General features: G+C 43.7%; 1 protein-coding gene across 2 annotated transcripts in view; it reads left to right on the top strand.

Annotated features, from left to right (window-relative positions):
* The window catches only part of amot (angiomotin), a 56,378-nt gene that overhangs the window by 5,401 nt on the left and 24,793 nt on the right, over nucleotides 1-26,184 (top strand). Inside the window, exons 2-5 of one of the 2 annotated variants that reach the window (XM_084564748.1) lie at nucleotides 7,770-8,790; nucleotides 10,852-11,371; nucleotides 12,031-12,175; nucleotides 20,536-20,628. In XM_084564748.1, the coding sequence (XP_084420874.1) occupies nucleotides 7,832-8,790; nucleotides 10,852-11,371; nucleotides 12,031-12,175; nucleotides 20,536-20,628 (1,717 nt within the window). In that variant the 5' untranslated portion in view covers nucleotides 7,770-7,831. Of the gene's footprint in view, nucleotides 1-6,469; nucleotides 8,791-10,851; nucleotides 11,372-12,030; nucleotides 12,176-20,535; nucleotides 20,629-26,184 lie in introns of those variants that run through there. The other variant, XM_084564749.1, reaches the window with a different exon arrangement.

The raw sequence follows: 26,184 nt of genomic DNA, 5'->3' as shown, positions 1-26,184 counted from the left end.
GTATATGGTGCACATCAGGGGCCTCATGTACGAAGGTTGCGTGTGTACAAAAACGTTCCGTACATACTCGCTCACGGAAAGGTTCAGATGTATCAAGAGCAGTGTTGAACCTTCAGGGCCTTCTACGCCTTCAGAGAAGGCCTAAAAAAAATTTGGACCAAAAAATAGGAGTATTAAATAAAAATTAATGTATATTTTTTAAATTTCTATCTCATTTAATTTAATACAATACATTTAATACATTTTCTCTCATCTATGTTCTAAAGTTTACTGTCAAGTTCACATCAGCAATGAAAGGATTACTGTCCTGAAAACATGTTATCCAATCAGAATCGTCCGTCTCTATCAAGGCCCGGTTAGCTGACTCATTAATTGGTTAGGACTTCACGAATCCCGGGGAAGGCCAAGCTATGTGTTTTCGTTTGGAGAGTGACGGGCAAATTGACCAATCACGGTTTGATTTCAAGTGGGCGGGACAAAAACAAAAGATTGTAGGCCTTCCTGAAGTCCGAACATCGGAATCTCGGCAGAGTGGTGAGAGCGGTTGAGAGTCAACCACTCAGATTTTTTTTTACATTTAATGCAAACCTTTATTGAAAATTTGAAAGTACAGACAATCAGATCATACATAGAAACAGATAAGTGGACTCAACCATAGACTCAACCGCTCAGAGTTAAATGGCAGCAGACGAGAGTGACGTTGTGGCTAGCTTGATAGCATCGCCTTTTTCAAGGCGGCCTTTCACAGAAAAACTTCAAATAATAAAAAACGGAAGACCAACTCCAGAACTGGAATTAAAAGAAAAGGTTAAGAAAGTGGAAAGGCATTTCAAGACCGAAAATTATCAACGATATCCATGGATGACGGACTGTAACAAAACAAACAGGCTGTAATGCTGGAGTTGTTTACTTTTTACAAGTGACAAGTCATCCACCTGGGTCAGCGGCGGATTTGTCAGCCTTACAAATCTGACAAAGTCAGCCCACCGACATCAAGATTCTGCGGCACACCTGCAAGTGATGGTCAGTTTGAAAACTTTTGGGAACACAAGAGTTGATCTTCAGCTAGATGAGCAGTGCCGTAATCACACTACGGCCCACAACAACAAGGTCAGGCAGAACAGAGAGAGAGAGGAAAAAAAAAAAGAAGAAAAGGCCTATGTTATAAGCCACCTTGATTATTATTTCAAGGGATTAATATTACTGGCCAAGTGGACATTCAGGAATTTGTATTTATTGCGGAGGTTGTCTATAAAAATCCCAGCGCAAATTGCGTGATTTCATAGCGCTGTCCATGGTGATGAAATGAGCCTCGGTGTCCGTGTCAGCAGCGTCACGGGGTGACATTCTGGGTGACCTCATTTTATATTTTCAGATTTTGTCTTTAGAGTAGGCTATGTTTATTTAATTTCAACTATGTAGCCTAAATGGTCTCCAGTTTTCTAAAGTTAATGTTGAGAATGTTTCTTGTTCCGGAGAATGTTATTGATGTTATGGTCTATTTGGTTACATCCTTGTCATCGTTAATTAAAGGATTGCAGTTGTTAAACCCTTTCAATTCATCGTACTGTTGCCTTTTTCCGTGATGATTTCTTTTCTTGACGGTGAAGGCCCAGCTGTAGTGCTCACGGTTCGCCACTGATCAAGAGTGAAATCTCCGGGAACTTGTACGTGCCTACGCCAACGCCATAGCTGGCTTACGCTGGCTTCTACAGATATTGATCCTTTGGCGACATTTAGAGGTGATGCCGGGAAACTGTCATAAATGTGAAAACTATTAGTCTGACCAATCGTGACAATGCTGGTCGACCCTGAGCAGAGCCATGCCGGCCGTGTGGGACGGAATTATCCGCATGTCAATCAGCAAACACCGCAATCCACGCGTATGATAGAATTTGCAAGCGCAAAGTCCAAATTCGTGACATGTAAATTTAATTTGCAAGCGCAAAGTCAAGATTCGTGATTTGTAAATTGGTATTTGCACAAAGGTGTAATGATTTATTCAAATGTTTGGAAACTTGCAAATTAAATCATACCAATCTGTACAAATATATCACTTCTCGCATTTGCATCTGTTTTGAAATTTCATTTGCGACTCTTACTTTCCGTGTGTGAAGTGTTGAATCTGCGTTTGCAGATCATCCAATGCGCACATTCATCCCTGCTTCCGTTTACATAATTTTGAGACATTCCTTTCGCATTTTTCCAATCCGATCCGTACGCGAAGGTCTCAACCCATGCGAGAGTCCCCCCCCCCCCCCCCCAAAAAAAAAATATTCCAGTAGGTGGCGGTGTTGATCCTGCTTTACCGATGTACATTCGTTCCCCACTCTATGAAGTACTGATGGCTGCCCATGCACTCCGGTGAGACAGACAACAAAGACGTGGTGAGTGAAATGCATCAGTTTTATGTTTACGATAACGTTTGTGTTTGAGACAGTGCGTTGGCATTTGGCATACAAAGACAATTTCTGTCTAGGGTCTAGCCTGAATGGTAACAAGGGGCGCTAACGTTTAGCTATGTGGCTAACGGTTAGCGTTAGCTAACTATTAGCGTTAGCCTAAAATGCGGCTCAGGAAAGGATGGACTGCACTGTTTTGCTGTTAAACTTGCTTATTCATTTTGACGAAATGATATACGAAACTAAGAAGTAGATGTAGGGGAAACACTTTAGGTCTGACACCAGAATATTATTATCAGGATCAGTTTTAATAGAATTACAGTAGCCATATTACCTAATGACACAAAAATGTTAATTTCCAATCATTTGTGCTTTGTGTGTATGTTTCAGCTGCTGTAAGGCGTAACCGTCTAACATCCGGGACCACAGGCCAGGAAATAGACTGGACCATCAAAAGATGGTTACATCTCTCTCCAGGTAGAGATGGTGGTAGACTGAAGAGGATGAAGAGAAAGCATGGACAGCACCATATCTTAAACTCGTGCTGAGAGTGGGGAGAATCCAATTTATCCAGTTTATGGACATGTGTAGAATCATAAATGTACAGTTTTTAAATTTGTTAAGTGTTTGTTAAATGTGCAGGTGTGTGTACTGTGTTGACATGACTAAAAAAAAATAAACATTTGCTTATTCAAGATTCAAGATTTCTTTATTGTCAATTTCTCAATACGTTAATAACATGGAAAAATCGAAAAAACATTTCTCTCATAATAATAATAAAAGAAAACCTAATTAGTTGAAAGTGAATGAAGTTGGCAGTGAAACAGTTACTAAGCGAACAGTTATAATACCAATTTACAAGTCAAGAATCTTGACTTTGCGCTTGCAAATTAAATTTACAAGTCATGAATTTGGACTTTGCGCACGCAAATTCTATCATGCGTGGATTGCGGTGTTTGCATATACGAATAATACTGAGCTCCATAAGAGAGGGGGATCTCAGGTGCAGGGTCAATTTAAATATAATTTGCTCAATTCCACGTTGATTGATATGTACAAAGGAAATGTGCTTCTGGATCTGAGTGTGCCCCACGTTTTAGTAGGACATCCACTCAAGTCTTTGTACATGAGGCCCCAGGACATTCTTTAATTAATATCATCAAAATGAGGAACATCCTGTCTCAGAGTGATGCTGAAACACCTGTTCATGCATTTGTGTCTTCCAGCCTGGATTACTGTAATTCATAATAATAATAATAATAATAATACATTTTATTTATAACGCACTTTACATCAAAGCAATGACCTCAAAGTGCTACAATGCACATAAAACAACATAAAGACTTTAAAACTAGACATTAAAAATAGCAGTTTTAGCCATAGGCTTTTATAAAAAGATGAGTCTTAAGGCCTTTTTTAAAAGAGTCCACAGTCTGTGGTGCCCTTAGATGCACAGGAAGAGTATTCCACAGGCTGGGTGCAGCTGAACAGAAGGCGCGGTCGCCCATGGTTCGAAGCCTTGTCCTTGGAGGCTGGAGGAGGTTGGCCTGTCCAGTGCGGAGATGGCGTGAGGAGGAAAGGGGGGTGATGAGTTGTTTGAGGTAACCGGGGGCAGTGCCATGGAGGCACTGGTGGGTCAGAAGGGAAACTTTGAATTCAATCCTGTACTGGACAGGAAGCCAGTGAAGGGATTTGAGGATGGGTGTGATGTGGTGGTACTTCCGCACCCCCATCAGGATCCTGGCAGCACAGTTCTGGATGTACTGCAACTGCTTGATGTTCTTGCCTGGGATCCCGATGAGGAGTGCGTTGCAGTAGTCCAGCCTGGAGGAGACAAAGGCATGGACAAGTTTTTCGGCATCACGGAGAGTGAGTATGGGGCGGAGTTTTGCAATATTCCTGAGGTGAAAGAAGGAGGTTTTGCAAAGGTGTTTAATGTGAGCCTCAAAAGTCAGGTGAGGGTCCATTCTGACACCGAGGTTTGTGACTGAGGATGAGAGGTGGATGTCATGGCCGGAGAAGGTGATGCTGGTGATGGTGGATGACCGGGTCTGGTGTGGAGTGCCAACAAGAATGGCTTCCGTTTTTGAACTGTTAAGTTGCAGGAAGTTAGCCGTCATCCACGCCTTTATCTCCTCCAGGCAGGTGGAAAGTGTGGAAAGGGCTGCAGAGGGGTTTGGGTTGGTTTTGATGTAAAGTTGGGTGTCATCAGCGTAGCAATGGAAAGATATTCCATGCTGGCTGATGACATGACCAAGGGGGAGCATGTAGAGCGTGAAGAGGGTGGGGCCAAGGACTGATCCTTGAGGGACACCACAGGTGACAGAGTGTGTGTCCGATTTAGCACCACCCAGGGATACATACTCTGTTCTGTCGGTGAGATATGATGTGAACCAGGCCAGGGTAGTGTCAGAGAGTCCAATGGAGGAGTGGAGGCGGTGTAGAAGGATGTGGTGGTCCACGGTGTCAAAGGCTGCGGTGAGGTCAAGAAGGATGAGAAGTGATGGAGAGCCAGCATCAGCCGCCATCAGTAGGTCATTTGTGACCCTGACAGGGCAGTTTCTGTACTGTGGCCAGAGCGAAAACCAGACTGGAACTTCTCATAAAGACTGTTAGTTATGAGGTGGTTGTGGAGTTGGGCAGAAACTACCTTTTCCAACACCTTTGACAGGAAAGGGAGGTTGGAGATGGGGCGGTAGTTGGCAGGTACTTCGGGGTCAAGGCTGGGCTTTTTGAGTAGTGGCTTAATGACAGCAGTTTTCAGAGACGTGGGGACATGGCCGGATCGGAGGGACTGATTGATGATTTTGGTGATCATGGGACTTATTGCAGAGGAGTGACTTTTTATCAGAGCTGAGGGAAATGGGTCCAGGTCACAGGTGGAGGGTTTCATCTTCCTTAGGAGGTCCTCAATCTCATGCTGAGTGATGTCCGTAAAACAGCAGAGGAGCTGGGTGGTCCCAGATTGAGGGTCAGTGGAAGTAACTGAGGGGGGAGAGGGGCTAGGGAGAAGAGGGGGCGGGGGCGGGGCAGCAGATACAGCGGGGGGGCTGGAGGGCAGGAGGACGGGGGGGCTGGAGAGACAGGAGCGGATGTTTTCCACTTTCATTTTAAAAAAGGAGATGAAGCTGTTACACCGCTCCTGCGTGTTATCTGAGTATAGGGGGGGTCTGAGGTTTAAGGAGATGATTTATGGTTGAAAAAAGTTGCTTGGAGTTACCAGGGCTATTGTTGATTATGTGGGAGTAGAACCGGGACCGTGTGTCACTGAGGGACTTGCTGTAGGCCTTCTGATGTTCCCGGTAGGCTAGCTTGTGAACAGCAAGTCCTGAATCCTTGAAACGCCGTTCAAGGACACGTCCTGTTCTCTTCTGTAAACGCAGCTCCCTGGAGTACCAGGGGGCTGAGCGTGTGAAGGTAACGGTTCTGGACTTGAGTGGGGCATGACGGTCCAGAAGGGTGCTGAGTGATGAATTGTAGAGATCCACAGATTCAGTGACTGAAAGTGGGTTGGCAGCAGAGAGATGACGGAGGTCAGTAGTCAGGGTGACTGGGTTGATGCTCTTAAGGTTCCTGAAACTGATTTGTCTGCTGGGCTTACTGAGGGGGGACAGGGTGGGTAGCTCCATTGAGATGGCCTTATGGTCGGACACGCCCAGATCATGCACCGAGAGATTGCTGATGGTGGTGGAGTTGGTGATCAGCAAATCAAGAGTGTGGCCTTTGGAGTGTGTTGGGACATTGACGTGTTGGGTGAGGTTGAGACTGTCAAGAAGATTAGTGAATTCAGCTACAGAGTAGGAAGGGGGGTCGTTAACATGGATATTAAAATCACCGAGACTGACTATCTAGCTCTCCAAATAGCTCTTTAAAGAACCAGACATTTCATGCAACTGTAAGAACAGCTACCTCTGTGCGGACTTCCACCAACCTAACATTTTTTTCTTTTGTCTCATATCTTGTTTACCCACAGATGTTTCGGAAAAAAGCATATTCCTCCTTGAGAATGAAAAGGATGACAGAAAGCTCTAGATGTAATATTTTCTTTCTTTGTTAAAAAAACAAAAAACAGTAGAGCTATTAATATTGAGCGTTGTCATAAGAAACCACACTAATAGATATGGAAACTCAGCCCTCCATTGAACCTCCTGATGAAATTAAATAAATTTGAGGACAATTAAAAGGTGTACTGTAATATTTTTTTTCTCTTGTTTCTCAGGACTGTAAACAAGATGTTTAAAATAGTATAAAGCGTTTAAACCTCTGAATGGATTACTTGTAGGGTTTCTATTGTCTGTAGCAGATGAGATGTTTGAGAAAATTATCCTCTGTGATTTGGATTGTGAATGCATCCCAGGTGGTTTCAACTTTGACAGCACTAAATGTTCAACTGAAAACATGCTTCTTCTTTTTTTTAACACTATCAAATTTCTGAGAAATTAGAGTTTAACCGAATCACAATTGTTTTACTCTGTGAAAATGTCATTTTCCCCCAGAAATAGGTAATGTCATAGAGGCGTGAATTAAAGTCCCTGTGATCCGGGGCGGTTCTTAAAGTTTTGATTCTGGTGTTCAAAAGCAAACAATTATTTAGTCCAAATAAAAACAATGTTTTGTGACAGATATTGTGTAATACACAATTCTGATTGAAAACTAACTTTGCAGATGACAATAAAGTGGTCTATAAACTGAATATTTCTTTGAACTACTGGTTGGACAACATACATACATTTAATATAGAATAAATGTAATTTTACTTTATCTTGTTATTTTGTAGATTAAATGATTAACTGAAAAAATGCAGAATAATTTATAATGAAAAATGTTAATAGGTCAAACTTGTCTCACGACTACACAAATGGTGATCAAGTCTGATGCTGTGGGGCTTAAAACTTATTCTGTCACATCATGTGAAGATTTCTTTCTCCTTCAGCAACCAAAAGGCAATTTGGTCCAATCTATCATCACTGTAGTCATTGTTTTGTCGTTAACAATAATAAGTAGTAGATAGTAGTATTTTGCGCCTTGATTGTATTGAGACTTCTCCTTTTCTGCATCCCACTGACCAAATTAATAAGTCTGTTTAAAATGCCACAGTCTTCATTTTTGGTTTACATGGTTTACATTTATATGTGAAGAAGCTGCTGGTAGTTTAGCTTCCTAAGGTCTGTCAGAAATTGCTCAACCTCCAGTCTTACTCTACTGTGCCCTTAGTGGGTCTTCCTTGGTTTTGTGGGCAGGGCATGGGCACTGATGGAAAGTTTATGTACATATAAGGCTGTTCTTTTATATATGTTTTTTTTCAGTATTACCACCTTGTATTTCCACACCCTCATTCTGTCTTGACCTCTCTCCTACTCCCTTCAGGTAGTATAGACCGTGGGCAGAGCTTGTCCTTCCATGAGGTGCATGACCAGCGCGGGGTAGAGATGAGGGCTGCAGCCGAGGAGTCATCCAATAGCAGCAACAGTGTTGGAGGTGGTGGCAGCACTGTCCTGCAGCGCCTCCTGCAGGAACAGATGAACCGAAATTATGTGTTGCAACAGCAACAACAAGCAGGAGGAGGTGGTGGAACTGGGGTGGGTGGTGCAGGAGGTTTCTCAGTACAGGGACAGGTAAGCCCCTCTGATGATCACTCGATGACGCCCCACATTGCCCGGCAAGAGCCACAGGGACAGGAACTGCAGACTGACAATGGCCTGGAGAAGCTGGGCTCCACCAGAGTAGGAGGAGGGGGTGGGAGCAGTTTAGGGGGTGTAAGTTTAGGTACTGCTGGAGGAGGAGGTAGTAGTGGAGGTGGTGGGAACAGCCAAGGGCAGTGCCCAAACCCAGAGGACCTCCCTACATACGAAGAGGCTAAAGTGCAGTCACAATATTTTCGTGGCCACGGTCCTCCTCCTCCTCAACCTCTGCAACAGAACAACCCACCACAGCAGCCTCCTCTCTCTGCCACGGTGAGCACCACCTTCTATGTAACTGGGGTGAGCAGTGCCAAGGTGCGCACTGAGGGTCGCCCCACAGTGCAGCGGGTGAGTGGTGCAGGGAAGGTGCACCAAGATGATGGACTAAAAGATCTGAAGCAGGGACACGTTCGGTCTCTCAGTGAGCGACTTATGCAACTCTCCTTGGCTACCAGTGGCGTGAAGGCTCACGCCCCTGTCACTAGTGCACCACTCTCTCCCCAGCTGCCCCCTCCAGGGCCACCTGGTGACTATTACAAGCCACACCCTCGTGGCCCACCTCCAGACTACCCTTTCAAAGTAACTGCTTCTCCTACCAAGCAGCGGGAGCCTGGAGGACATTTTTACCAGGAGCACAGAGGGAGGGAACACTCCAGGGAGGTGCCTCATGTCCGATACCAGCCTCCACCAGAGTATGGCTCATTCAGGTAAATAATACACAATCACTCATCTTTAATCAATACATCTAGTAATAGTTATATAATGAAAATGGGATTATGGTGCAGACTCTCCATTTTCATTTGAGTGTGCAGTATATGGTAATGTGACTCAATATTATCATTTACAGGTGTTCAAATTGAGGTTTTTATCAAGCATGAGAAAATTGAGACATATTGTTCAATGTACATTTGAGTTACAAATTTATGTTAAACTGGGGCGGCTGTGGCTCAGTTAGTAGAGCAGGTTGTCCACTAAATAGAGCAGGGGTGTCAAACTCATTTGACATACAACCCAATTTGATCTGAAGAGGGCCGGACCAGTAAATTAATAGCATAATAACCTATAAATAAGAACCAGTCCAAATATCTCCCGTTTTCTTGGTGCAAAGAAGTACAAGTATATTATACCTCAAAAGTTTTAAGAAACAGTGCAGTTTCACCACATTGCTGCTGGTCTCGGTGCTGTGTTACGTCCACAATTCATACTGAAATAGTGTGGCCCCTACTGGACAAATTACGAATAGCAGTAACTGTAGTACTTCAAATATTTTGTCTTCAGTGTAATTTTCACACTCGGCAAATTCATCCCGTGGGACAGATTTTAACCTCTGGTGGGAGACACAGGACATCTGTTTTTTAATCTTTAAATGTGGCGGATGGAATGGAGACACTGTTCCAAATGGCTTTAATATGGATAGGATCTATAGATAGATATTTTATTTATGTTATTTTCCAGATTTCAGTACTGGCATTTTTACCACTTCTGGGTTTTAGTACCAAAACTTTCTTATTCTTTTTATAAGCACATTTCTATATAAAACCATTATCCATTAAACAAAATAAGCCAAAGTTATCAAAAGCAGTCTGCAAGACCTGTGATTGGTCCACGTGGTAGTAATGTGTGTGCTTTAGTATTTCCAGCTACTTCTCAAACTCTGCAGTTTTCAAATTGATTGTTTTGGATCAATAACAATGGAACACATCGAAGAAAGGTTAACTGAGGAGGTTTGGAGCTACAGACATTTGTAAGACTTATCTGTGGGGAGAACGCTGCTCCAGTGCCCGCTGGTTTTGGGTAGGAGGGCAAGCAGTTTATATGCTGGGTGGGAAGCATCCTCGACAATGTTGCATGCTCTTCGCAAACAGCAATTTTTATGCGATGAGTATACGTTTGGCAGTTTTCACCACCATCTGCAGTGCTTTACAGTCCGACATTTCCCATACCAGACTTTGATACAGCTGGTTAGGGTGGTCTTAATAGCACAGCAGTAGAAGTTCACTGGGATGGTTGAAGAGAGGTGGTTTTCCCTCAATGCTTTATATGTTGGAGGACAATAACAAGTCCTCAGAAATGTGGATGCCCCGGAACTTGAAGCTGGTTACACAATCAACCGCTTTCTCGTTGATGTGAATGGGAGTGTGCTTGCTACCTTTCTTCATCCTGAAGTCCATGATACGCTCTTTGATTTTGCTTGTGTTGAGAAGCAGGTTATTGTCAGCGCACTACATGGCCAAGTCCTCCACTTCCTCCCTGTAGGCTGTCTCATCGTTGTCACTGATGAAATTGGAGTAAATGTTGTCCAGGGTCTTGTTTCCTCTTGCTTAAAACCTAAATAAAAATAAAATAAAAACTATTTAGTTGTGTCCCATGTTGTTGTCTAATATGTTACTTTTAATGAAAACACCAGTTCAGAGGTAATCGAGTCTTCTAAAATGTGATCAATTCCCAGCAAGTATTTTCATCTGTCTTTTACGAAGCTATTGGCGACAGGACAAGTAAGTGTCCTCCTCCTTTGATTATTTTTTTTTAAGTAATGTAATGTTCTCTGCTTACTATCATTTTCTATTATGTCACTATTGTATCGGTAGCTGTTGGCCGAAGACACTAAATGCATCCACAGCTGTCACATATTGTCTCTGCCACATCATGTCTTTATTGGTAAATGAAAAATTGATAGTCTGCTTTACTCAGCTTTAAGATAATAGTTCAGACATATTTATCATTATGTACACCAACAGTGTGTAATACGGCAGCTGATTTCACTTCAGGTCCAGTAAGGAGGGTTTGGTTCACTCTCAGAAGCCCCTTCACCAGCATAGTCCCACCTCCTCAGTCACTTCTTTGGGCTCCTTGTCTCGCACCCAGTCCTCCACTCTCAGCAGCATGCTGACTACCTCCCACTCCTCTCATCCTTCCTGCCCTCACCAGCAACCCCAGAGCCAGGGAGAGCCCTTCGCCAACATGGGACCTCGGAGTCCACATGGTATTGCCTCCCACCAAATGGTGGAGCCTTTCACTCCTGGGCCTATTCACCCAATGTTGCAGAGGGGGCATGGTTTCCCTCCTGACACCTACGGCTCCACTCCAAGGATTCACCATCAACAGCAGCAGCAGCAGTTACCTGGACATTTCCCCCTTCCCCTGCTGCATTCCTACTCCCACCCGCAGGGGGAGCCCTTTGCTATGATGGCCCGTGCTCACAAGATGGTAGATATGCTGACAGAGGAGAACAGAATGCTAAGGCAGGAGATGGAGGCATGTCGCGAGAAAGTCACCAAGCTGCACAAGGTAACTTCCTCTCCATAATAGCTTGATAAAGCACTGGCCCGCTAAGCCAGGGATAGTGGCTTCGTGTCCCACCAGGGGTAGATTGTACAAAAGCTTACAATAACTAAAATAAGAAAAAAAAGAAACTGAAAGTCTAAAATTGTTCCTTCTATTTGTACTAGTCTCAAAGATACCAAATATCACCTGAACGTAGTTTGGAAATCCCTCATACTCATTTCCATGTAAGTGTATTCTTAAGAATGAGATTCCAGCAGATTTTTCAAGCTGAGTTGTTGTACTATGTAATTCTGACATTGTACTTTACACACACCACAAAACAAGCATTTTGTACAAAAAACATTGGATAAATGTTAAATGAAATACAAATAATGCATAAAAAATGTATATGTGATTCAAAAGAGAGGATTGTTACTTGCTTTGAACAAAAGCACTTAGATGAATAGATTGAATTATAATGTGAAGTTGTGACATGTACTTTATGCTAGAGGAGTGGAAGATGTTCATACAAGCTTGAAATCATCTCATCTACTTAAAATTGGCAGTTCATCCAAAATTATATTCCACATAAATCTAGACGCAACAGGATGCTAGACGAAAGACAAATTAATAACATCTTTGTGTTTACTGTATCCTTTTACTCTTTTTGTATCCGTGAACAGCTGGAAACAGAGATCCAGCTGGTGTCAGAGGCTTATGAAAACCTCTCTAAGACCTCCTCCAAGAGGGAAGCTCTGGAGAAAACCATGAGGAACAAGCTAGAACTGGAGGTGCGCCGGCTGCATGATTTCAACAGGGACCTCCGAGGTGAGAGAGCATGGAGTTACTTATACTTGCCTCTTGTGTGGTTTGCCTTTTGCACAAGTTTTACAAAAATGTCTGGTCATTTATTTGGAAAGAGGGACTGCAGGTTAAATATGGCCATACTGTATATGGAATTTGGATGCATAGTCACAACAAAAACATTTATTGGAAGGCTCCATTGTTCATGTAGATTAAATTTACACATTTACCACTGCTTGTCTAACATTTATTTACAGTGCCAAAGTATTCTTCCCTTGGTTTATCCCCTTTTATTGCTTTAATAAATGGTCACATAGTCAATGTAGTTTGGCTTTTATGACCAAAACTATGAAAGTAATGCCAATTAATTAAATACAGTATATGAAATGTAAAATAAGTGATTGCATGAGTATTGCACTGTTATAGTTTAGTAGATGTGCCTTTGCCTGCAATCACAGCACTGTGTGAATACATTTCCATCAGGCTTACACAACTGGACACTGCAATTTTACTCCAATCTTCTTTACAAAACAAAAATACATATTGCTTTGTCTTCATTGTGCAATTGCACCCCGGAATACAGATTAATCAGGCACAGTAGTCTTTATACTACTGTCACTACTTGCGAAACTATTGGCATCAACTGCCTGGACCTCAGCTGAATTCACTTTAGAGGGAGTTTCTGCTTAAGCAATCTCTTATTTGACATATATTTTAAATTAATTGATATTCCTTTGTGGAACTGTATTTTCAATTTGACAGTAGTTTTGTTTTGTAAGTCTTGTCAATCTTTTTAGAGGCACTGTTCATATGGGTTTGATTTTTTTAATTAACTAGAGAGATGAAAGATGCATTATTGACTCAAAATAGACAGCCACAGCTCAAAGCAAGAGACTGATGTCCGAAACATCTAGACCATGATCGTTAATGTTTATTTTTGTTGTCTTGTAAGTTTTTTTTGCCATATTAACAGTGAATAAACACTTGAGTGGACTGCACCTCTGCACTTCATCTCAGCTTCAAACCTTTGGATTAAAGAGGAGGCTTAGATTATAATTGAGATTATAACTCCAATCCTGGTTTCCATACGAACCATAATCTCCGGTAATAAAGGTAAATAAAGACATCTTTGAATGAGGAAATACTTATCTCAACCAGAACTGCTGCTATTACCAACATTTTTTGGTGAATTGCTGTAATTCAAAAAGTCAAAGTAGATGCTGATCTAGAGGAATACACGTCATCTGTGCTGTCCTACCCACAAAGATAATCATGGTCTTTCCTAACCAGAAGCCATGGGTGGACAGCACAGTGAGGCCCCTGCTAAAAGCCCAGGATGCAGCCTATAGATCAGGAGACAGGTTGGCTTGCAGCAGGGCCCGGAAAGAACTGAAAAAGGGATCCAGTGTGAAAACACCGGTACAAGCAGCGCATTGAGGAGCACTTCGACGACAACAACCCACGTAATATGTGGAAAGGCATCAGGACATAACCGACCACAAGCGCAGCGACCAGCAAGTCAGCCATGACCCCACTCTGCCTGGCACCTTAAACAGCTTCTTTGCACGCTTTGACTCTCCAAGCAGAAGAAGGACTATACACATTCCTGAGCCAGAGGTGCAACATCAGCCTCTTGTCCTGCAACGGCACCAAGTGACCTCCACCTTGAGGAGGATCAACACCAACAAGGCTGCAGGTCCAGATGAGGTGTCGGGTCGGACCCTGAAATCATGTGCTGACCAACTGGCAGAAGTTTTTCTGGACATCTTCAACCTGTCTATGCAGCTTTCCATGGTCCCTGTCTGCCTGAAGTCCTCCATCATTGTGCCTGTGCCCCAAAAAACAACCTGCCTCAATGATTACCGTCCCATCGCTCTGATCCCAATCATCATGAAGTGCTTTGAGAGGATCCTCCTAGTACATCAAGGACGCCATCCCTGCTGGCCTGGTCAGCCTACAGTTCGCCTACAGGGAGAACCGTTCTACGGAGGATGCTGTCTCACTAGCACTTCACACGGCCCTGACTCACCTGCAGGTATTTGTGGACTTCGGTTCAGCCTTCAACACAACAACGGCTCTTCTGTCTCAGGAAGTTGAAGCGGAGTGGACTCTCTTCACAGCTGCTCATAAACTTCTACAGAGCAACCATCGAAAACATCCTGTACCCCCCCCCCCCCCCCCATGGACACTTTACAAATCATTGCAATATTTGCACTATATTAGGACTACAAGGTTTGCTGCTAACTATTCACTCATATGTATATATCTGTACAGCTGTATTTTTACTTTTTATCTTTTCTCACATAATGACAATAAAGGATTCTTGGCCCCCAGGATGCACTGACATCGCATTTGGAGGTGATCTGGGTCGCATGTGTCTGCATTGCTTTGGTAGTGTGAATGCATTGCGTCCTGGGTTGCATTAAAAACTGCCTATGCTCAAAAGCGGTACTCCTGCGTCAGTAGTGCTCTGCCTCATTCATTCGGAAAAAAACATACGGCTGTACATACACTGCCTGGCAAAAAAAAAAAGTCGCCACCTGGATTTAACTAAGCAAATACGTACGAGCCTCCTATTGGAATATTACTGCATGGGTGATTATCTTTCAGCTGGAACCCCAACTGATGCAATGAGTAGCTTCTCATTTCATAAACAACCATGTCGAAAGACACATCCCCTGGAAAAGACGTTAGTCTGTTTGACAAGGGTGAAATCATTGGTATACACCAAGCAGAGAAAACATCTAAGGTGACTGCAAAAACTACTGGGTTAAGAAGAACTGTCCAATGCATTATTAAAAACTGGAAGGATAGTGGGGAACCATCATCTTAGAGGAAGAAATGTGGTTGGAAAAAAATCCTGTCTGATTGTGATCGGCGATCACTTAAACGTTTGGTGAAGTCAAATCGAAGAAAAACAACAATAGAACTCAAGGCTATGATTAATAGTGAAAGTAGGAGCATTTCCACACGTACAATGCGAAGGGAACTCAAGGGATTGAGACTGAACAGCTGTGTAGCCTTAAGAAAACCACTAATCAGTGAGGCGAATCAGAAAAAAAGGCTTCAATTTGCTAGGGAGCACAAAGATTGGATTCTGGAGCAACGGAAGAAGGTCATGTGGTCTGATGAGTCCAGATTTACCCTGTTCCAGAGTGATGGGCACATCAGGGTAAGAAGAGAGGCAGATAAAGTGATGCACCCATCATACCTAGTGCCTACTGTACAAGCCTGTGGGGGCAGTGCCATGATCTGGGGTTGCTGCAGTTGGTCAGGTCTAGGTTCAGCAACATTACGTTATGTGCCCAAAGAATGAGGTCAGCTGACTACCTAAATATACTAAATGACCTGGGGCCTCATGTACGAAGACTTGTGTGGATTTCCTTCTAAAACGTGGCGCACGCTCAAATCCAGAAGCACATTTGCTTTGTACATCCCAATTGATCACACATGTTGTACCCGACCCCTCCCTGTCCATGCCCCTTTTGAATATGCAAATTATATTTAAATTGACCCTGCACCAGAGATTCCCCTCTGTGCATGATCAGAAAATGAAAACATAAGAATGAGTAAGACGGGAAAAAATAAGAATTTCACAGAAGCGAATTGGAGACGCTACTCACTGGAGTGGAGGTGCGCAAAAATACTCTTTGGCATGCTGTCCTCCGTGCGCCACAAAGTTGGTTAATTGCATTTGTGCATCACATATGATCTGTACATTGATCAAATTAAAATGTTTCATAATGTGATAGTGATGTTATAGCAATGTGTGTGCAGTCGATAGCTCTCGCTGCAAATTGCGCTTTAATGTTGACCTGTTCAGATGCATTGTTTGGGAATTTGATATACTTGGCTGACATGTGGATAACTCCGTCTCACATGGCTGGCATGGCTCTGCTCAGGGTCGGCCGGCACGGTCCCCATCAGCGGGACTAATTGTTTTCACATTTATGACAGTTTCCCAGCATCACCTCTAAGTTCAATTCAGTTCAATTCAATTTTATTTATAAAGCGTCAATAATAATACAAATCGTCTCAAGACGCTTTACAAAACCCGGCCTGAAACCCCCAGCGCAAGCCTGAAGGCGACGGTGGCAAGGAAAAACTCCCATTTAACAGGAAGAAACCTTGAGCAGAACCCAGCTAAGCCATAACTAAGGGATGGTTCAGTCCAGCCCTAACTATAAGCTTGATCAAAAAGGAAAGTCTTAAGGCTGACCTTAAAAATAGAGAGGGTGTCTGCCTCCCGAACCCAAATTGGGAGCTGGTTCCACAGGAGAGGAGCCTGATAGCTGAAAGCTCTACCTCCCATTCTACTTTTTGAAATTGTAGGAACCACAACTAGGCCTGCACTTTCAGACCGAAGTGATCTGTTGGGATGATATGGTACAATGAGGTCTTTAAGATATGATGGACCAAGCCTTTAAGTGTCGCTAAAGGATTAACAGCTGTAGAAGAAACAAGTTTGCGGACATTTGCATTTACATCTGAACTTTTCCATGAGCGAGTACGTACGGAATGTTTTTGTGCGCATGCAACCTTCGTACATAAGATAAGATAAGATAAGATAAGATAAGAAAAACCTTTATTCGTCCCACAATGGGGAAATTGCAGTTTGCAACAGCATGCAGAAAAGATATAATAATAGATATATAATAATAGATATATTGCACATATTAGGAGTGCTCCTTGTGGAGCCTAACAGCAGCATGAAGGAAAGACCTTCTGTATCTTTCCTTCACACATCGAGGGTGAAGCAGTCTGTCACTGAAGCTGCTCCTCAGTCCTGTCAGGTCACCGTGCAGGGGGTGGGACTCATTGTCCAGCATGGAGGACAGTTTAGCCAGAACTCTCCTGTCACCCACCTCCCTCACTGAGTCCAAGGGGCAGCCCAGGACAGAGCTGGACTTCCTGATGACCTTATCCAGCTTCTTCCTCTCCCTCTCTGTGATGCCACTGCTCCAGCAGACCACTCCATACAAGATGGCTGATGCCACTACAGAGTCATAGAAGGTCTTCAGGAGTGCCCCTTTCACTCCAAAAGACCTCAGTCTCCTCAGAAGGTAGAGCCTGCTCTGTCCCTTCCTGTAGAGTGCATCAGTGTGGTGAGACCAGTCCAATTTGGTGTTGAGGTGAACACCCAGGTACTTATAAGAGTCCACTTGCTCAATGTCCATTCCCTGGATGTTTACTGGTGAGGGGAAGGCAGAACGGCGTCTACGGAAATCCACCACCATCTCCTTGGTTTTCCCCGCGTTGATCAGGAGGTGGTTTCGCTGACACCAGTCTACAAAGTTCCCCGTCAGTCCTCTGTACTCTGCGTCATCATCGTCCCTGATGAGGCCTACCATCGCAGAGTCATCAGAGAACTTCAGCAGTACACAGCTGTTGGTGTTGTGTCTGAAGTCTGCTGTGTAGAGGGTGAAAAGAAAGGAGGCCAGGACAGTCCCCTGAGGGGCACCCGTGCTGCTGGTGAGCAGGTCAGACGCACAGTTCCTGCTTCTTACAAACTGTGGTCGGTTTATGAGGTAGTCCAAGATCCATGTGGACAGCTGGTGGTCCACACCCATCCTCTCCAGTTTGTCCCTCAGAATCACCGGCTGGATGGTGTTGAATGCACTGGAGAAATCAAAAAAGGTGATTCTCACAGTGCTGCCGGGCTCTTCCAGGTGAGAGAGAGCTCGATGTAGCAGGAAGATAACAGCGTCCTCCACTCCAACATTAGGACGGTAGGCAAACTGTAGTGGGTCCATGGAGGGGCCCACCTTAGAGCGGAGATGTCCCAGTATCAGTCTCTCCAGTGTCTTCATCAGGTGGGATGTTAGAGCCACCGGTCTGCTGAGTTCTTTAGGGTGCGATGTTTTGGGCACCGGTACCACGCACGAGGTCTTCCAAATCTGTGGTACCACTCTCAGCTCAAGGCTCAGGTTGAAGACATGCTCCATAACTCCACACAGTTCATCTGCACAGGACTTAAGGAGCCTGGAGCTGATACCATCCGGTCCAGCTGCTTTCCTCACTTGTATCTTCCTGAGCTCTTTTCTCACCTGGTCTACTGTGAAGGACAAGGGTGGAGGATGAGTGACTCCATCTTGGTGAAACGATGTGAGTTCATGGTCTGGTGAGCCAAAGGTGTGAGAGGCTGAGTGAGGAGGGCATAAGCCAGGTGACAGCAAGTGAGGGACCAGCTGCATAGGAGGAGGAGTGGGTGTTTGATCAAACCTATTGAAATGTAGATTTAGGTCGTTAACCCACTGTCGATCCCCCTCAACCTGTGCATGGGGTGTTTTATAGCCCGAAATGGTTTCCAGGCTTCTCCACACACCTCTGATGTTCTGCTGCTGCAGCTGCTCCTCCATCTTCCTCCTGTAGCTGGCCTTTCCCTCCCTGATCTTCTTTCTCAGCTCCTTCTGCACAGTCCTCAGCTCCTCCTTATTCCCTGATCTGAAAGCTCTCTTCTTCTCCTTCAGCAGAGCTTTAATATCAGGGTTAATCCACGGCTTGTTGTTTGAGAAGCACCGTACCACCCTGGAGGGAACGGTGTTCTCAAAGCAGAAGTTTATGTATTCTGTTATGCAGTCTGTCATGGCACTGATGTCCTCCCCATGTTGATCACAGAGTTCTGTCCACACAGTGGTGTTGAAGCAGTCCCTGAGAGCTGCCTCACTCTCCGCAGTCCACCTCTTCACCATGCGTGGGACCACAGGCTGCCTGTGTACAGTAGGTTTATACACAGGCTGCAGGTGCACAATGTTGTGGTCTGCTCTTCCTAGGGGAGGGAGGGGGGATGCAGAATATGCCTCGTTGATGTTTGCATAAAACAAGTCCAGTGTCTTATTGTCTCTTGTGGGGCAGGTGACATACTGAGTGAATGTGGGCAGAACCGATGAGGGAGAAACATGATTGAAGTCCCCAGAGATGAGGAAGAGGGCCTGTGGGTGCTGTGTCTGCAGCTTGTTGGTAACTGAGAGCAGGGCATCAGAAGCTGTGTCTGTCTTAGCATATGGGGGGACGTACACTGCTATCACAATAGCATGTGAAAACTCCCGTGGCAGATAGTATGGCCTCATGCTAACTGCTAACAGTTCAATGTCCTTACTACACAGTTGTGCTTTAACCATGCAGTGTGTAGATTTACACCATCTCTCGTTCACAAACACAGCCAGGCCTCCTCCTTTCACCTTACCACTGTCAGCTGTTCTGTCTGCCCGCAGAAGATGAAAATTGTCCAGCATAACAGTGGCGTCCGGGATGCTCGGTGGAAGCCAGGTCTCCGTGAAAAGAAGGACGCTGCTCTCTCTGTACTCTCGTTGGTATCGTGATAGCGCGGCCAGTTCGAACATCTTATTTGGCAGCGATCTCACGTTGCCCATGGTAACGGAGGGGAGAACAGGTCTGAATCGTCTCTTCTTTTCTTGATGTAGTTTTCCTGCTCGGCATCCACGGCGGGTCTTACGAAGCATCTCCGTGGGGATCTCATGTCTGTCCCGAGGAAACACTACAGCGTTACGCAGGGCGATCAGCTGTTCCCTCCTGTAAACAATGCGCAGGTTATTCCATCAATGGATTTTTTCTTCCCTGATGGCACGGGCATATTCCAAGATGACAATGCCAGGATTCATTTGTCTCAAATTGGGAAAGAGTGGTTCAGGGACCATGAGACATCATTTTCACACATGGATTGGCCAGACCTTAACCCCACTGAGAATCTTTGATTCACAGAATGACACAGTGAATGCGTGCTGTAATCAAAACTAAAGCCAGTCAACAAAATATTAGAGCCTGTGATTTTTGGCCAGGCAGTGTATATCCCTATATACTTCAGAATTTGGGTTGTTGTTGTGAAGGGGTTTTTCTTCACCATGGAAAAGGATTCTGCGATCATCAACCACTGGTATCTTCCGTTGAGTTCCAGGGCTCATCAGTGTGCTTTTTGTTCTGAGAATGTACCAAACTGTTGATTTGGCTACTTTTAACATTTCCATTATCTCTCTGATGGATTTCTTTTTTCTTTTTTCTTAACCTAGGGATGCTCTGTTGTACTTTCATTAAGATCTCCCTTGACTGCATGTTTCGGATTCACCGTAGCAGCTTCCAAATGAAAATGCCACACCTGGAATCAATTCCAGACCTTTTACCTGCTTAACTGATGATGGATTGACAAGCTGTAATTCCTGAACCCATGTGAATACCATCAAATTACAACTAAGTCAGAATTGATTATATAACTGTATCGTGAATAAGTTTTGGTAAACAGACAAAATAACAAAACTTGTGTCAGTGTCCAAATGTATATGGACTTGTTGTGAATATTGTGAATCTTGTGTTTGTCCGCGTGTTTGTCCAAACACCAAGCATTTGTGTTATTTGCTGTCTTTGTAAAGATCGGATGGAGACAGCCAATAAGCAGCTTGCTTGCAAAGAATGTGACAGTTCAGAGGACAACCGTAAAACCATCTCCCAGCTGCTCACACAGAGTAAGTGCTACACACACACACACGCACACACACACACACACACACACACACACACACACACACACACACACAGACCCTGGAGCATTTATCATTCAGTCATTTGATGTTCCAGTGAGATTGTAAAATGAAAAAACTACTGTTTTCATAATTTGAATTGATTCTGAAGTACAAACTCATGGTGGTGATGCATGGTGGTCATACTGTAACTGCAAAAGCCATGTACTCTATGACAACACAGCTTCAGCCCGTCTTGGAAAAAAGACAAAGTACGCAACACTGCTTCTTTCTGTTTTCATTTTAAACTGATCTATCATTGAAAGATCTGCTTAATGCAGTTTAATAGTTTCTCACACTGCCTGTGATAAACTTCCTCAAATGTAAGCACACACTCAACCAAACAGGTCGGATTATGGTAAAATTCAACAGTTCACAACAGAGAATTAAAATTCAGATGAATAAATAGTACAAAGCCAGCCTTCAGGATATCCAGTATCATCGTGCTGCTCCAGACGTTAGATGTTATCACAACATTAAGTCAGTGCTGCAACCAAGGAGCTGCTCAGTGTCTCAGTCAGTGGTTTTCCTTTGGGGCATACTTCAGGGTAAATGGTTGTGAAAGAAATCTAACGCCTCCAAAACCGAAGAGATGGAGGTTTATTTTGAAATTTGCCTTGTATCCAATCATAAATGTGCCTGTTGGATATACCCAATACTTAATCTTAACTACTAACCACTTCAGAGACCATCACAGGAAATTTCCATGAGGCTGTTTTCTCATTAAAAAGAAAAACACTTTAAACTTATTTTCATACCACACTAATAATTAAAAATTTGAGTGAGTTTTGATCTCTATACAATAGGCACCCAAAAGCAACACATTAAGTCTTACTTAGTATCACTCCCTCAAGAGGGACTGGTATAATGGTCAGTTTCCCCTTGTTGTCTGAACAACAAACTGACCGGGATGGGGGGTTAAGATTTTGGACTTCATTAAGAGGATATTTTTGGTTGTGAGAGGTTCAAGACTTGTTAGATCATTTAAGTGTTCCATTGTCAGAGGTCTGCTGTTGATAATAGCCAGCACTTCATGCAGAAAGGTTCTTAATTAGTCACTGTTGAGCCTCTTGGCAGACTGATCAAGGGTCGCTGTAAGGACACTCCTGATCGTCTTGATTTGTCTCCCCCCATGTGGCTTGATGATGGGGTGTTCATTATGAACTCACAGCCATATTCTTTCAGCTGCTCATGGTCTACCTATTGGTACTTCAAAGTACTACAGTGACAGACACATCTACCCATTCGCTCACACAAGCACGCCGACCAGTGCCACATGGCACTCGGAGCAACTGGGGGTTCAATGTGGCTAACCCTCTGGTTCATGGACAACCTGCTCTACCTGCGGCTGTGGCTCAGTAGGTAGAGCGAGTTGTCCACGAACCGGAGGGTTAGCGGTTCGATCCCTGGAATGTGCCACATGTCAAAGTGTCCTTGAGCAAGACACTGTGCGTGGCACTGGTGTGTGAATGTGTGAGTGCTTGTGTGAGCGAATGGGTAGATGTGTCCGTGACTGTAAAGCGCTTTGAGTACCAATAGGTATAAAAGCAAGGCCATTTACCATTACCTATTGAGCCACAACGACCCTGCTTGTGTGCTCCTTCTGTACTTTCTACATGTTGTACACTTGTAAATGTGTGAGGCAACTGCGCTGCTGCATCCTATGACCCATATTCCATTGGATTGCAGTTCGTTTAGCTCCTCTTCCTTGATGATGCTCCTTTTCGTGAACGTGCTTGATAAGCAAGGACGTCACATGACCTTTCTTAGGTCTTAGGACTTTTCCACAATGGCTGACCTGGATGCTTGTGGGTAGAAGTTGGATCTTGTCAAACATCTTCCAACCCTGAGCACATCAGATTTGTAATAAATTGACTTAATTTCGAATCTGTCCAAAAGTACTCTAAGTCCATCTATCTCAAGCTAATTTCTGAGCATGGCACTTATCCTTGCTGCTACCACAACTGCAGTTAACGCAAGACGTGGCACTGTAGTTATTTGGAAGGAGCAACACGTGCCTTCCCCATGACCAGACAATGATGGACACCTGCAATAGAGTTGACTGCTCTGAAATAAGTGCACGCCCCATAACCTGTAACACTGGTGTCTGAGAAGTGATGAAGCTCTTACTGCTTAACATCTTTGAAATGTGCTGGTATGTAGCACCTGGTAATCTTTACATCTGACAAAGTTTGGAGCTCTTGTAGCGAAGCTCTTGTGGAAGAGGCTCATCCCAACCAACTTTGTCTCGACACAGTAGTTGTAAGATCTGCTTGCCAAGGAATGTGAAAGGTGCTAAGAACCCCAGTAGGTCATAGATAGAGGCTACGGTGGACAGCACTCCTCTTCGGGTCAGTGATGTTCTCTGACTCTGAACTGGAGGTCATCAGAGGACACGCACCACTTAACACAAAGACCCTTTCGAATGGTTCTCCGAAAGCCATGTCCAGATCTTTGATACTTTCAGCACACTCTTTGGTATTGACTTCAGTACCCTCTCACTGTTGGAAATGAACTTGTGTAGTCTGAGTTTACCTGTGCTGCAAAGCTCTCTTGCTTCCTTGACAAGCTTGATTACTTCAGCTTCAGACCTTACACTCACTAGTCCATCATCAACATAAAAATTACGATGGATGAATTTAACAGCGTTTTGGCTAAACTGACTCTGACCTTCTGTGGCTAGATGTTTAAGTACAAAATTGCCGCAGCCAGATGAGGATGCTGCCCCAAAATGATGAACTTTCATCTGAAAAACTGATGGTGGAGACTCAATATCGCCATTTTCCCTCCACAAGAATGTCATGTAATCTTGGTCTTCAGGCCTTACATGGAACTGATGGAACATTCACTCCACATCACATAATGGCAATGGGGCCTTTGTGAAACCTACAAAGAATTCCCACCGAGGTGTTTGTGAGATCTGGCCCAGTGAGAAGGTGGTCATTCAATGATGTATCTTGGATCCTTGCCAAACAGTCGAAAACAACACATTCATTTTTTTGAGGGTGCTATACCTGTGATGGGTTGATTGTTGAGTTCTTCTGCAGGGACCTTATCTGCATTACCGTGAACGATAATGTACCTCATGAAGTTCGCCGAGCAGTGCATGACTTATTGTAGGGTAGATTCGGTCTGGGTTGTTTGAAGGGTAGAGGCATTTCATAATGACCGTCTTGTTTGTGTTTGATGCCATCTTTAAGCGTACTCAAGAACAAAACATCCTCTTGAAAGGCACATACTTCATCTACAACCCTTTCACTGAAATTTGATTCCAAAACCTTAATTATATCATCTGGAGTGATCATTTCTTTGATCTGACTGTGGCAGATATAGTAAACTTAACTTTTGAGCTTTACAGTTGGTTCAGCCGTCACTTGCCTAATAATGATGTGGTGACTCACTCCAATTGCATCACTGTAGTGCTCACATGGTTTGCCATAACTCACGATACTCCAATCTAGATCAGTCATTTGAGCATAATGTTGGTTTTCCTCACCATATACAACTTCTCTTGGCATTCGAGCTTCTGGGCAGTTGTACCCGATCAGAAAAACAATTTCACAGTCCTTCAGAGAACCAGTGTATACTGCAAAATGCTCCATGTGAATCCAAGCCTGGGCAGTCTCTGGGGTCGGGATGTGTGTCCGATTAGCTGGGATGAATTCCAGAGTGTAAACTAATGGTACTGTGATTTTCTTAGAGGAGAATATCCCTCTTATTAGTAGGCCTTGGAGTCTCTTACAGGGTACAATTGTCCTTTTTGATTGACATTGTAGATAGTTTTAGTTTCACTTGTTCTATTCTTACATCTAGATCGCTTTGGGAATCTAGCAGAGCATAGACAATAATTTCTTTGCTTGAATCAAAGGGCGTTGACACATAGATGGGCACTATTGCTGAAGTTTGATTACTTTTGCCTTCCTGCACAACTCTCTTTCCTCAGTTATGCCTTGTGCTTGTGTTAATTGTGGCTTTCCTTCCTTACTGTTTCTTATTTCATTAAACCTGCCTCTCTTTGTTTCTTGTTCTTGTTTTGATTGATCACCATGTAGACATATAGGGTGACGTTTTGAGCAACTCTTGCAGACCATCCAGTTACTGCAGCTCTTGGATTGATGACCTGGATTCAAACGACCGCAACACAGTTTCTCTCTCTGTACAAACTTGGCTCGATCAACAACTGTCTTTTCATTGAATTTGTAATACTTGTCTAAACCATGTCCTGTTTTACAAAACACACAAGTGACTATGTTCTTTTCACTGGTGGTAGTGAATGTCTTGGCACCTACAGTTTGGTTTTTGGAAGCCACTACATTTTGAGTCTTGACCTTTGTTTTATCAGGTTCACTTTGCCGCAGTACATGGTAAGATGTTACAGGATTGCAAGCTATGCTATATTCCTTTGTTAGAAAAGTCACAAAATAGCTGAAATCTGGCTATCTTCTGTGTTCCATCTGGTATTCTGTGGCATTTCGGTTCCATCTGATGTTCAACCAGTCGGGTAGCTTGGCAGCAAGTTTTTGATTTTCAACTCCATCACTGAGAACATTCACATTCTCATTATGCCCAATGGCAGTTTCAGAACTGCTCATAAAGTCCACAAACTTCCTTAACTGACTACTCTCCCTTGAAGAAATTTTTGGCCAGGCATGTAATCTGTCCCGGAATTCTTTGGCAACTACAATAGGCTCCACCATATTGTTTGTAGAGCTGATCCCATACTGGGTTGTAAGCATCTTCTGTATTCAACAGAAAATAACCTTCTAGGGCCTCTTTCCCTGCTCCGTCGACATATTTCTGAAGGAAGAAGATCTTCTCTGCAGTTGGAATATTTTTCCTCTCAATCAGTGTGTGAAAGGAATACTTCCAATGATTAAACTTAAGTGGATCCCCACTAAAGATTGTAGACTCAGGAATAGGGAGTCTGATATGGCAGCTTGTGTAGCTACATGCTCAGCAGCAACTTCTTGTCTTTTAACTGAGGATGCATGAGAACAAATGGAATAAAAACTTTATTTTAGAATATCTAAACATTTAGAACAGTGACATACAATAAATTTTTTAATTCCAACTTGCCCCATTTTCTCAGATTTTCAATGTTCAACATTTTCAGTGTTCACATGATGGACAGAATGTAACTGTGTGCTTTCTGCAGATGTTTCTTGCATTTCACACAAGAGGTACTTGTTTTACTGTCCTCTCGGGAGGGACAGACCTGGCATCTTTTCTGTTTCTTTACACCTGGATCCACTGAATCCATAGCAGATTGGTTGGATGGACTGAAATTGACCTTTTCAATGTCTCTGAATCTTGGGAGTGATGAGTGCTTTGCCGAGTTCTTCCAGGAAAAGCCGACGTGGGGACAATTTGCCGGCATTCCATTGCTGGTTGATTTCAGTCCACAGGACATAGGCATTGTAAGCAGACACGTCCACAATAATAATAATAATAATAATAACTTTATTTATATAGCACCTTTCCAAAACAAGTTACAAGGTGCTG

This window comes from Chelon labrosus, assembly GCF_963514085.1.
Source record: "Chelon labrosus genome assembly, chromosome: 17".
In the NCBI taxonomy this organism is placed as follows: Eukaryota; Metazoa; Chordata; class Actinopteri; order Mugiliformes; family Mugilidae; genus Chelon; species Chelon labrosus.
Note: the sequence above shows the minus strand (reverse complement) of the source record. Positions and strands in the feature narration are given on the sequence as shown.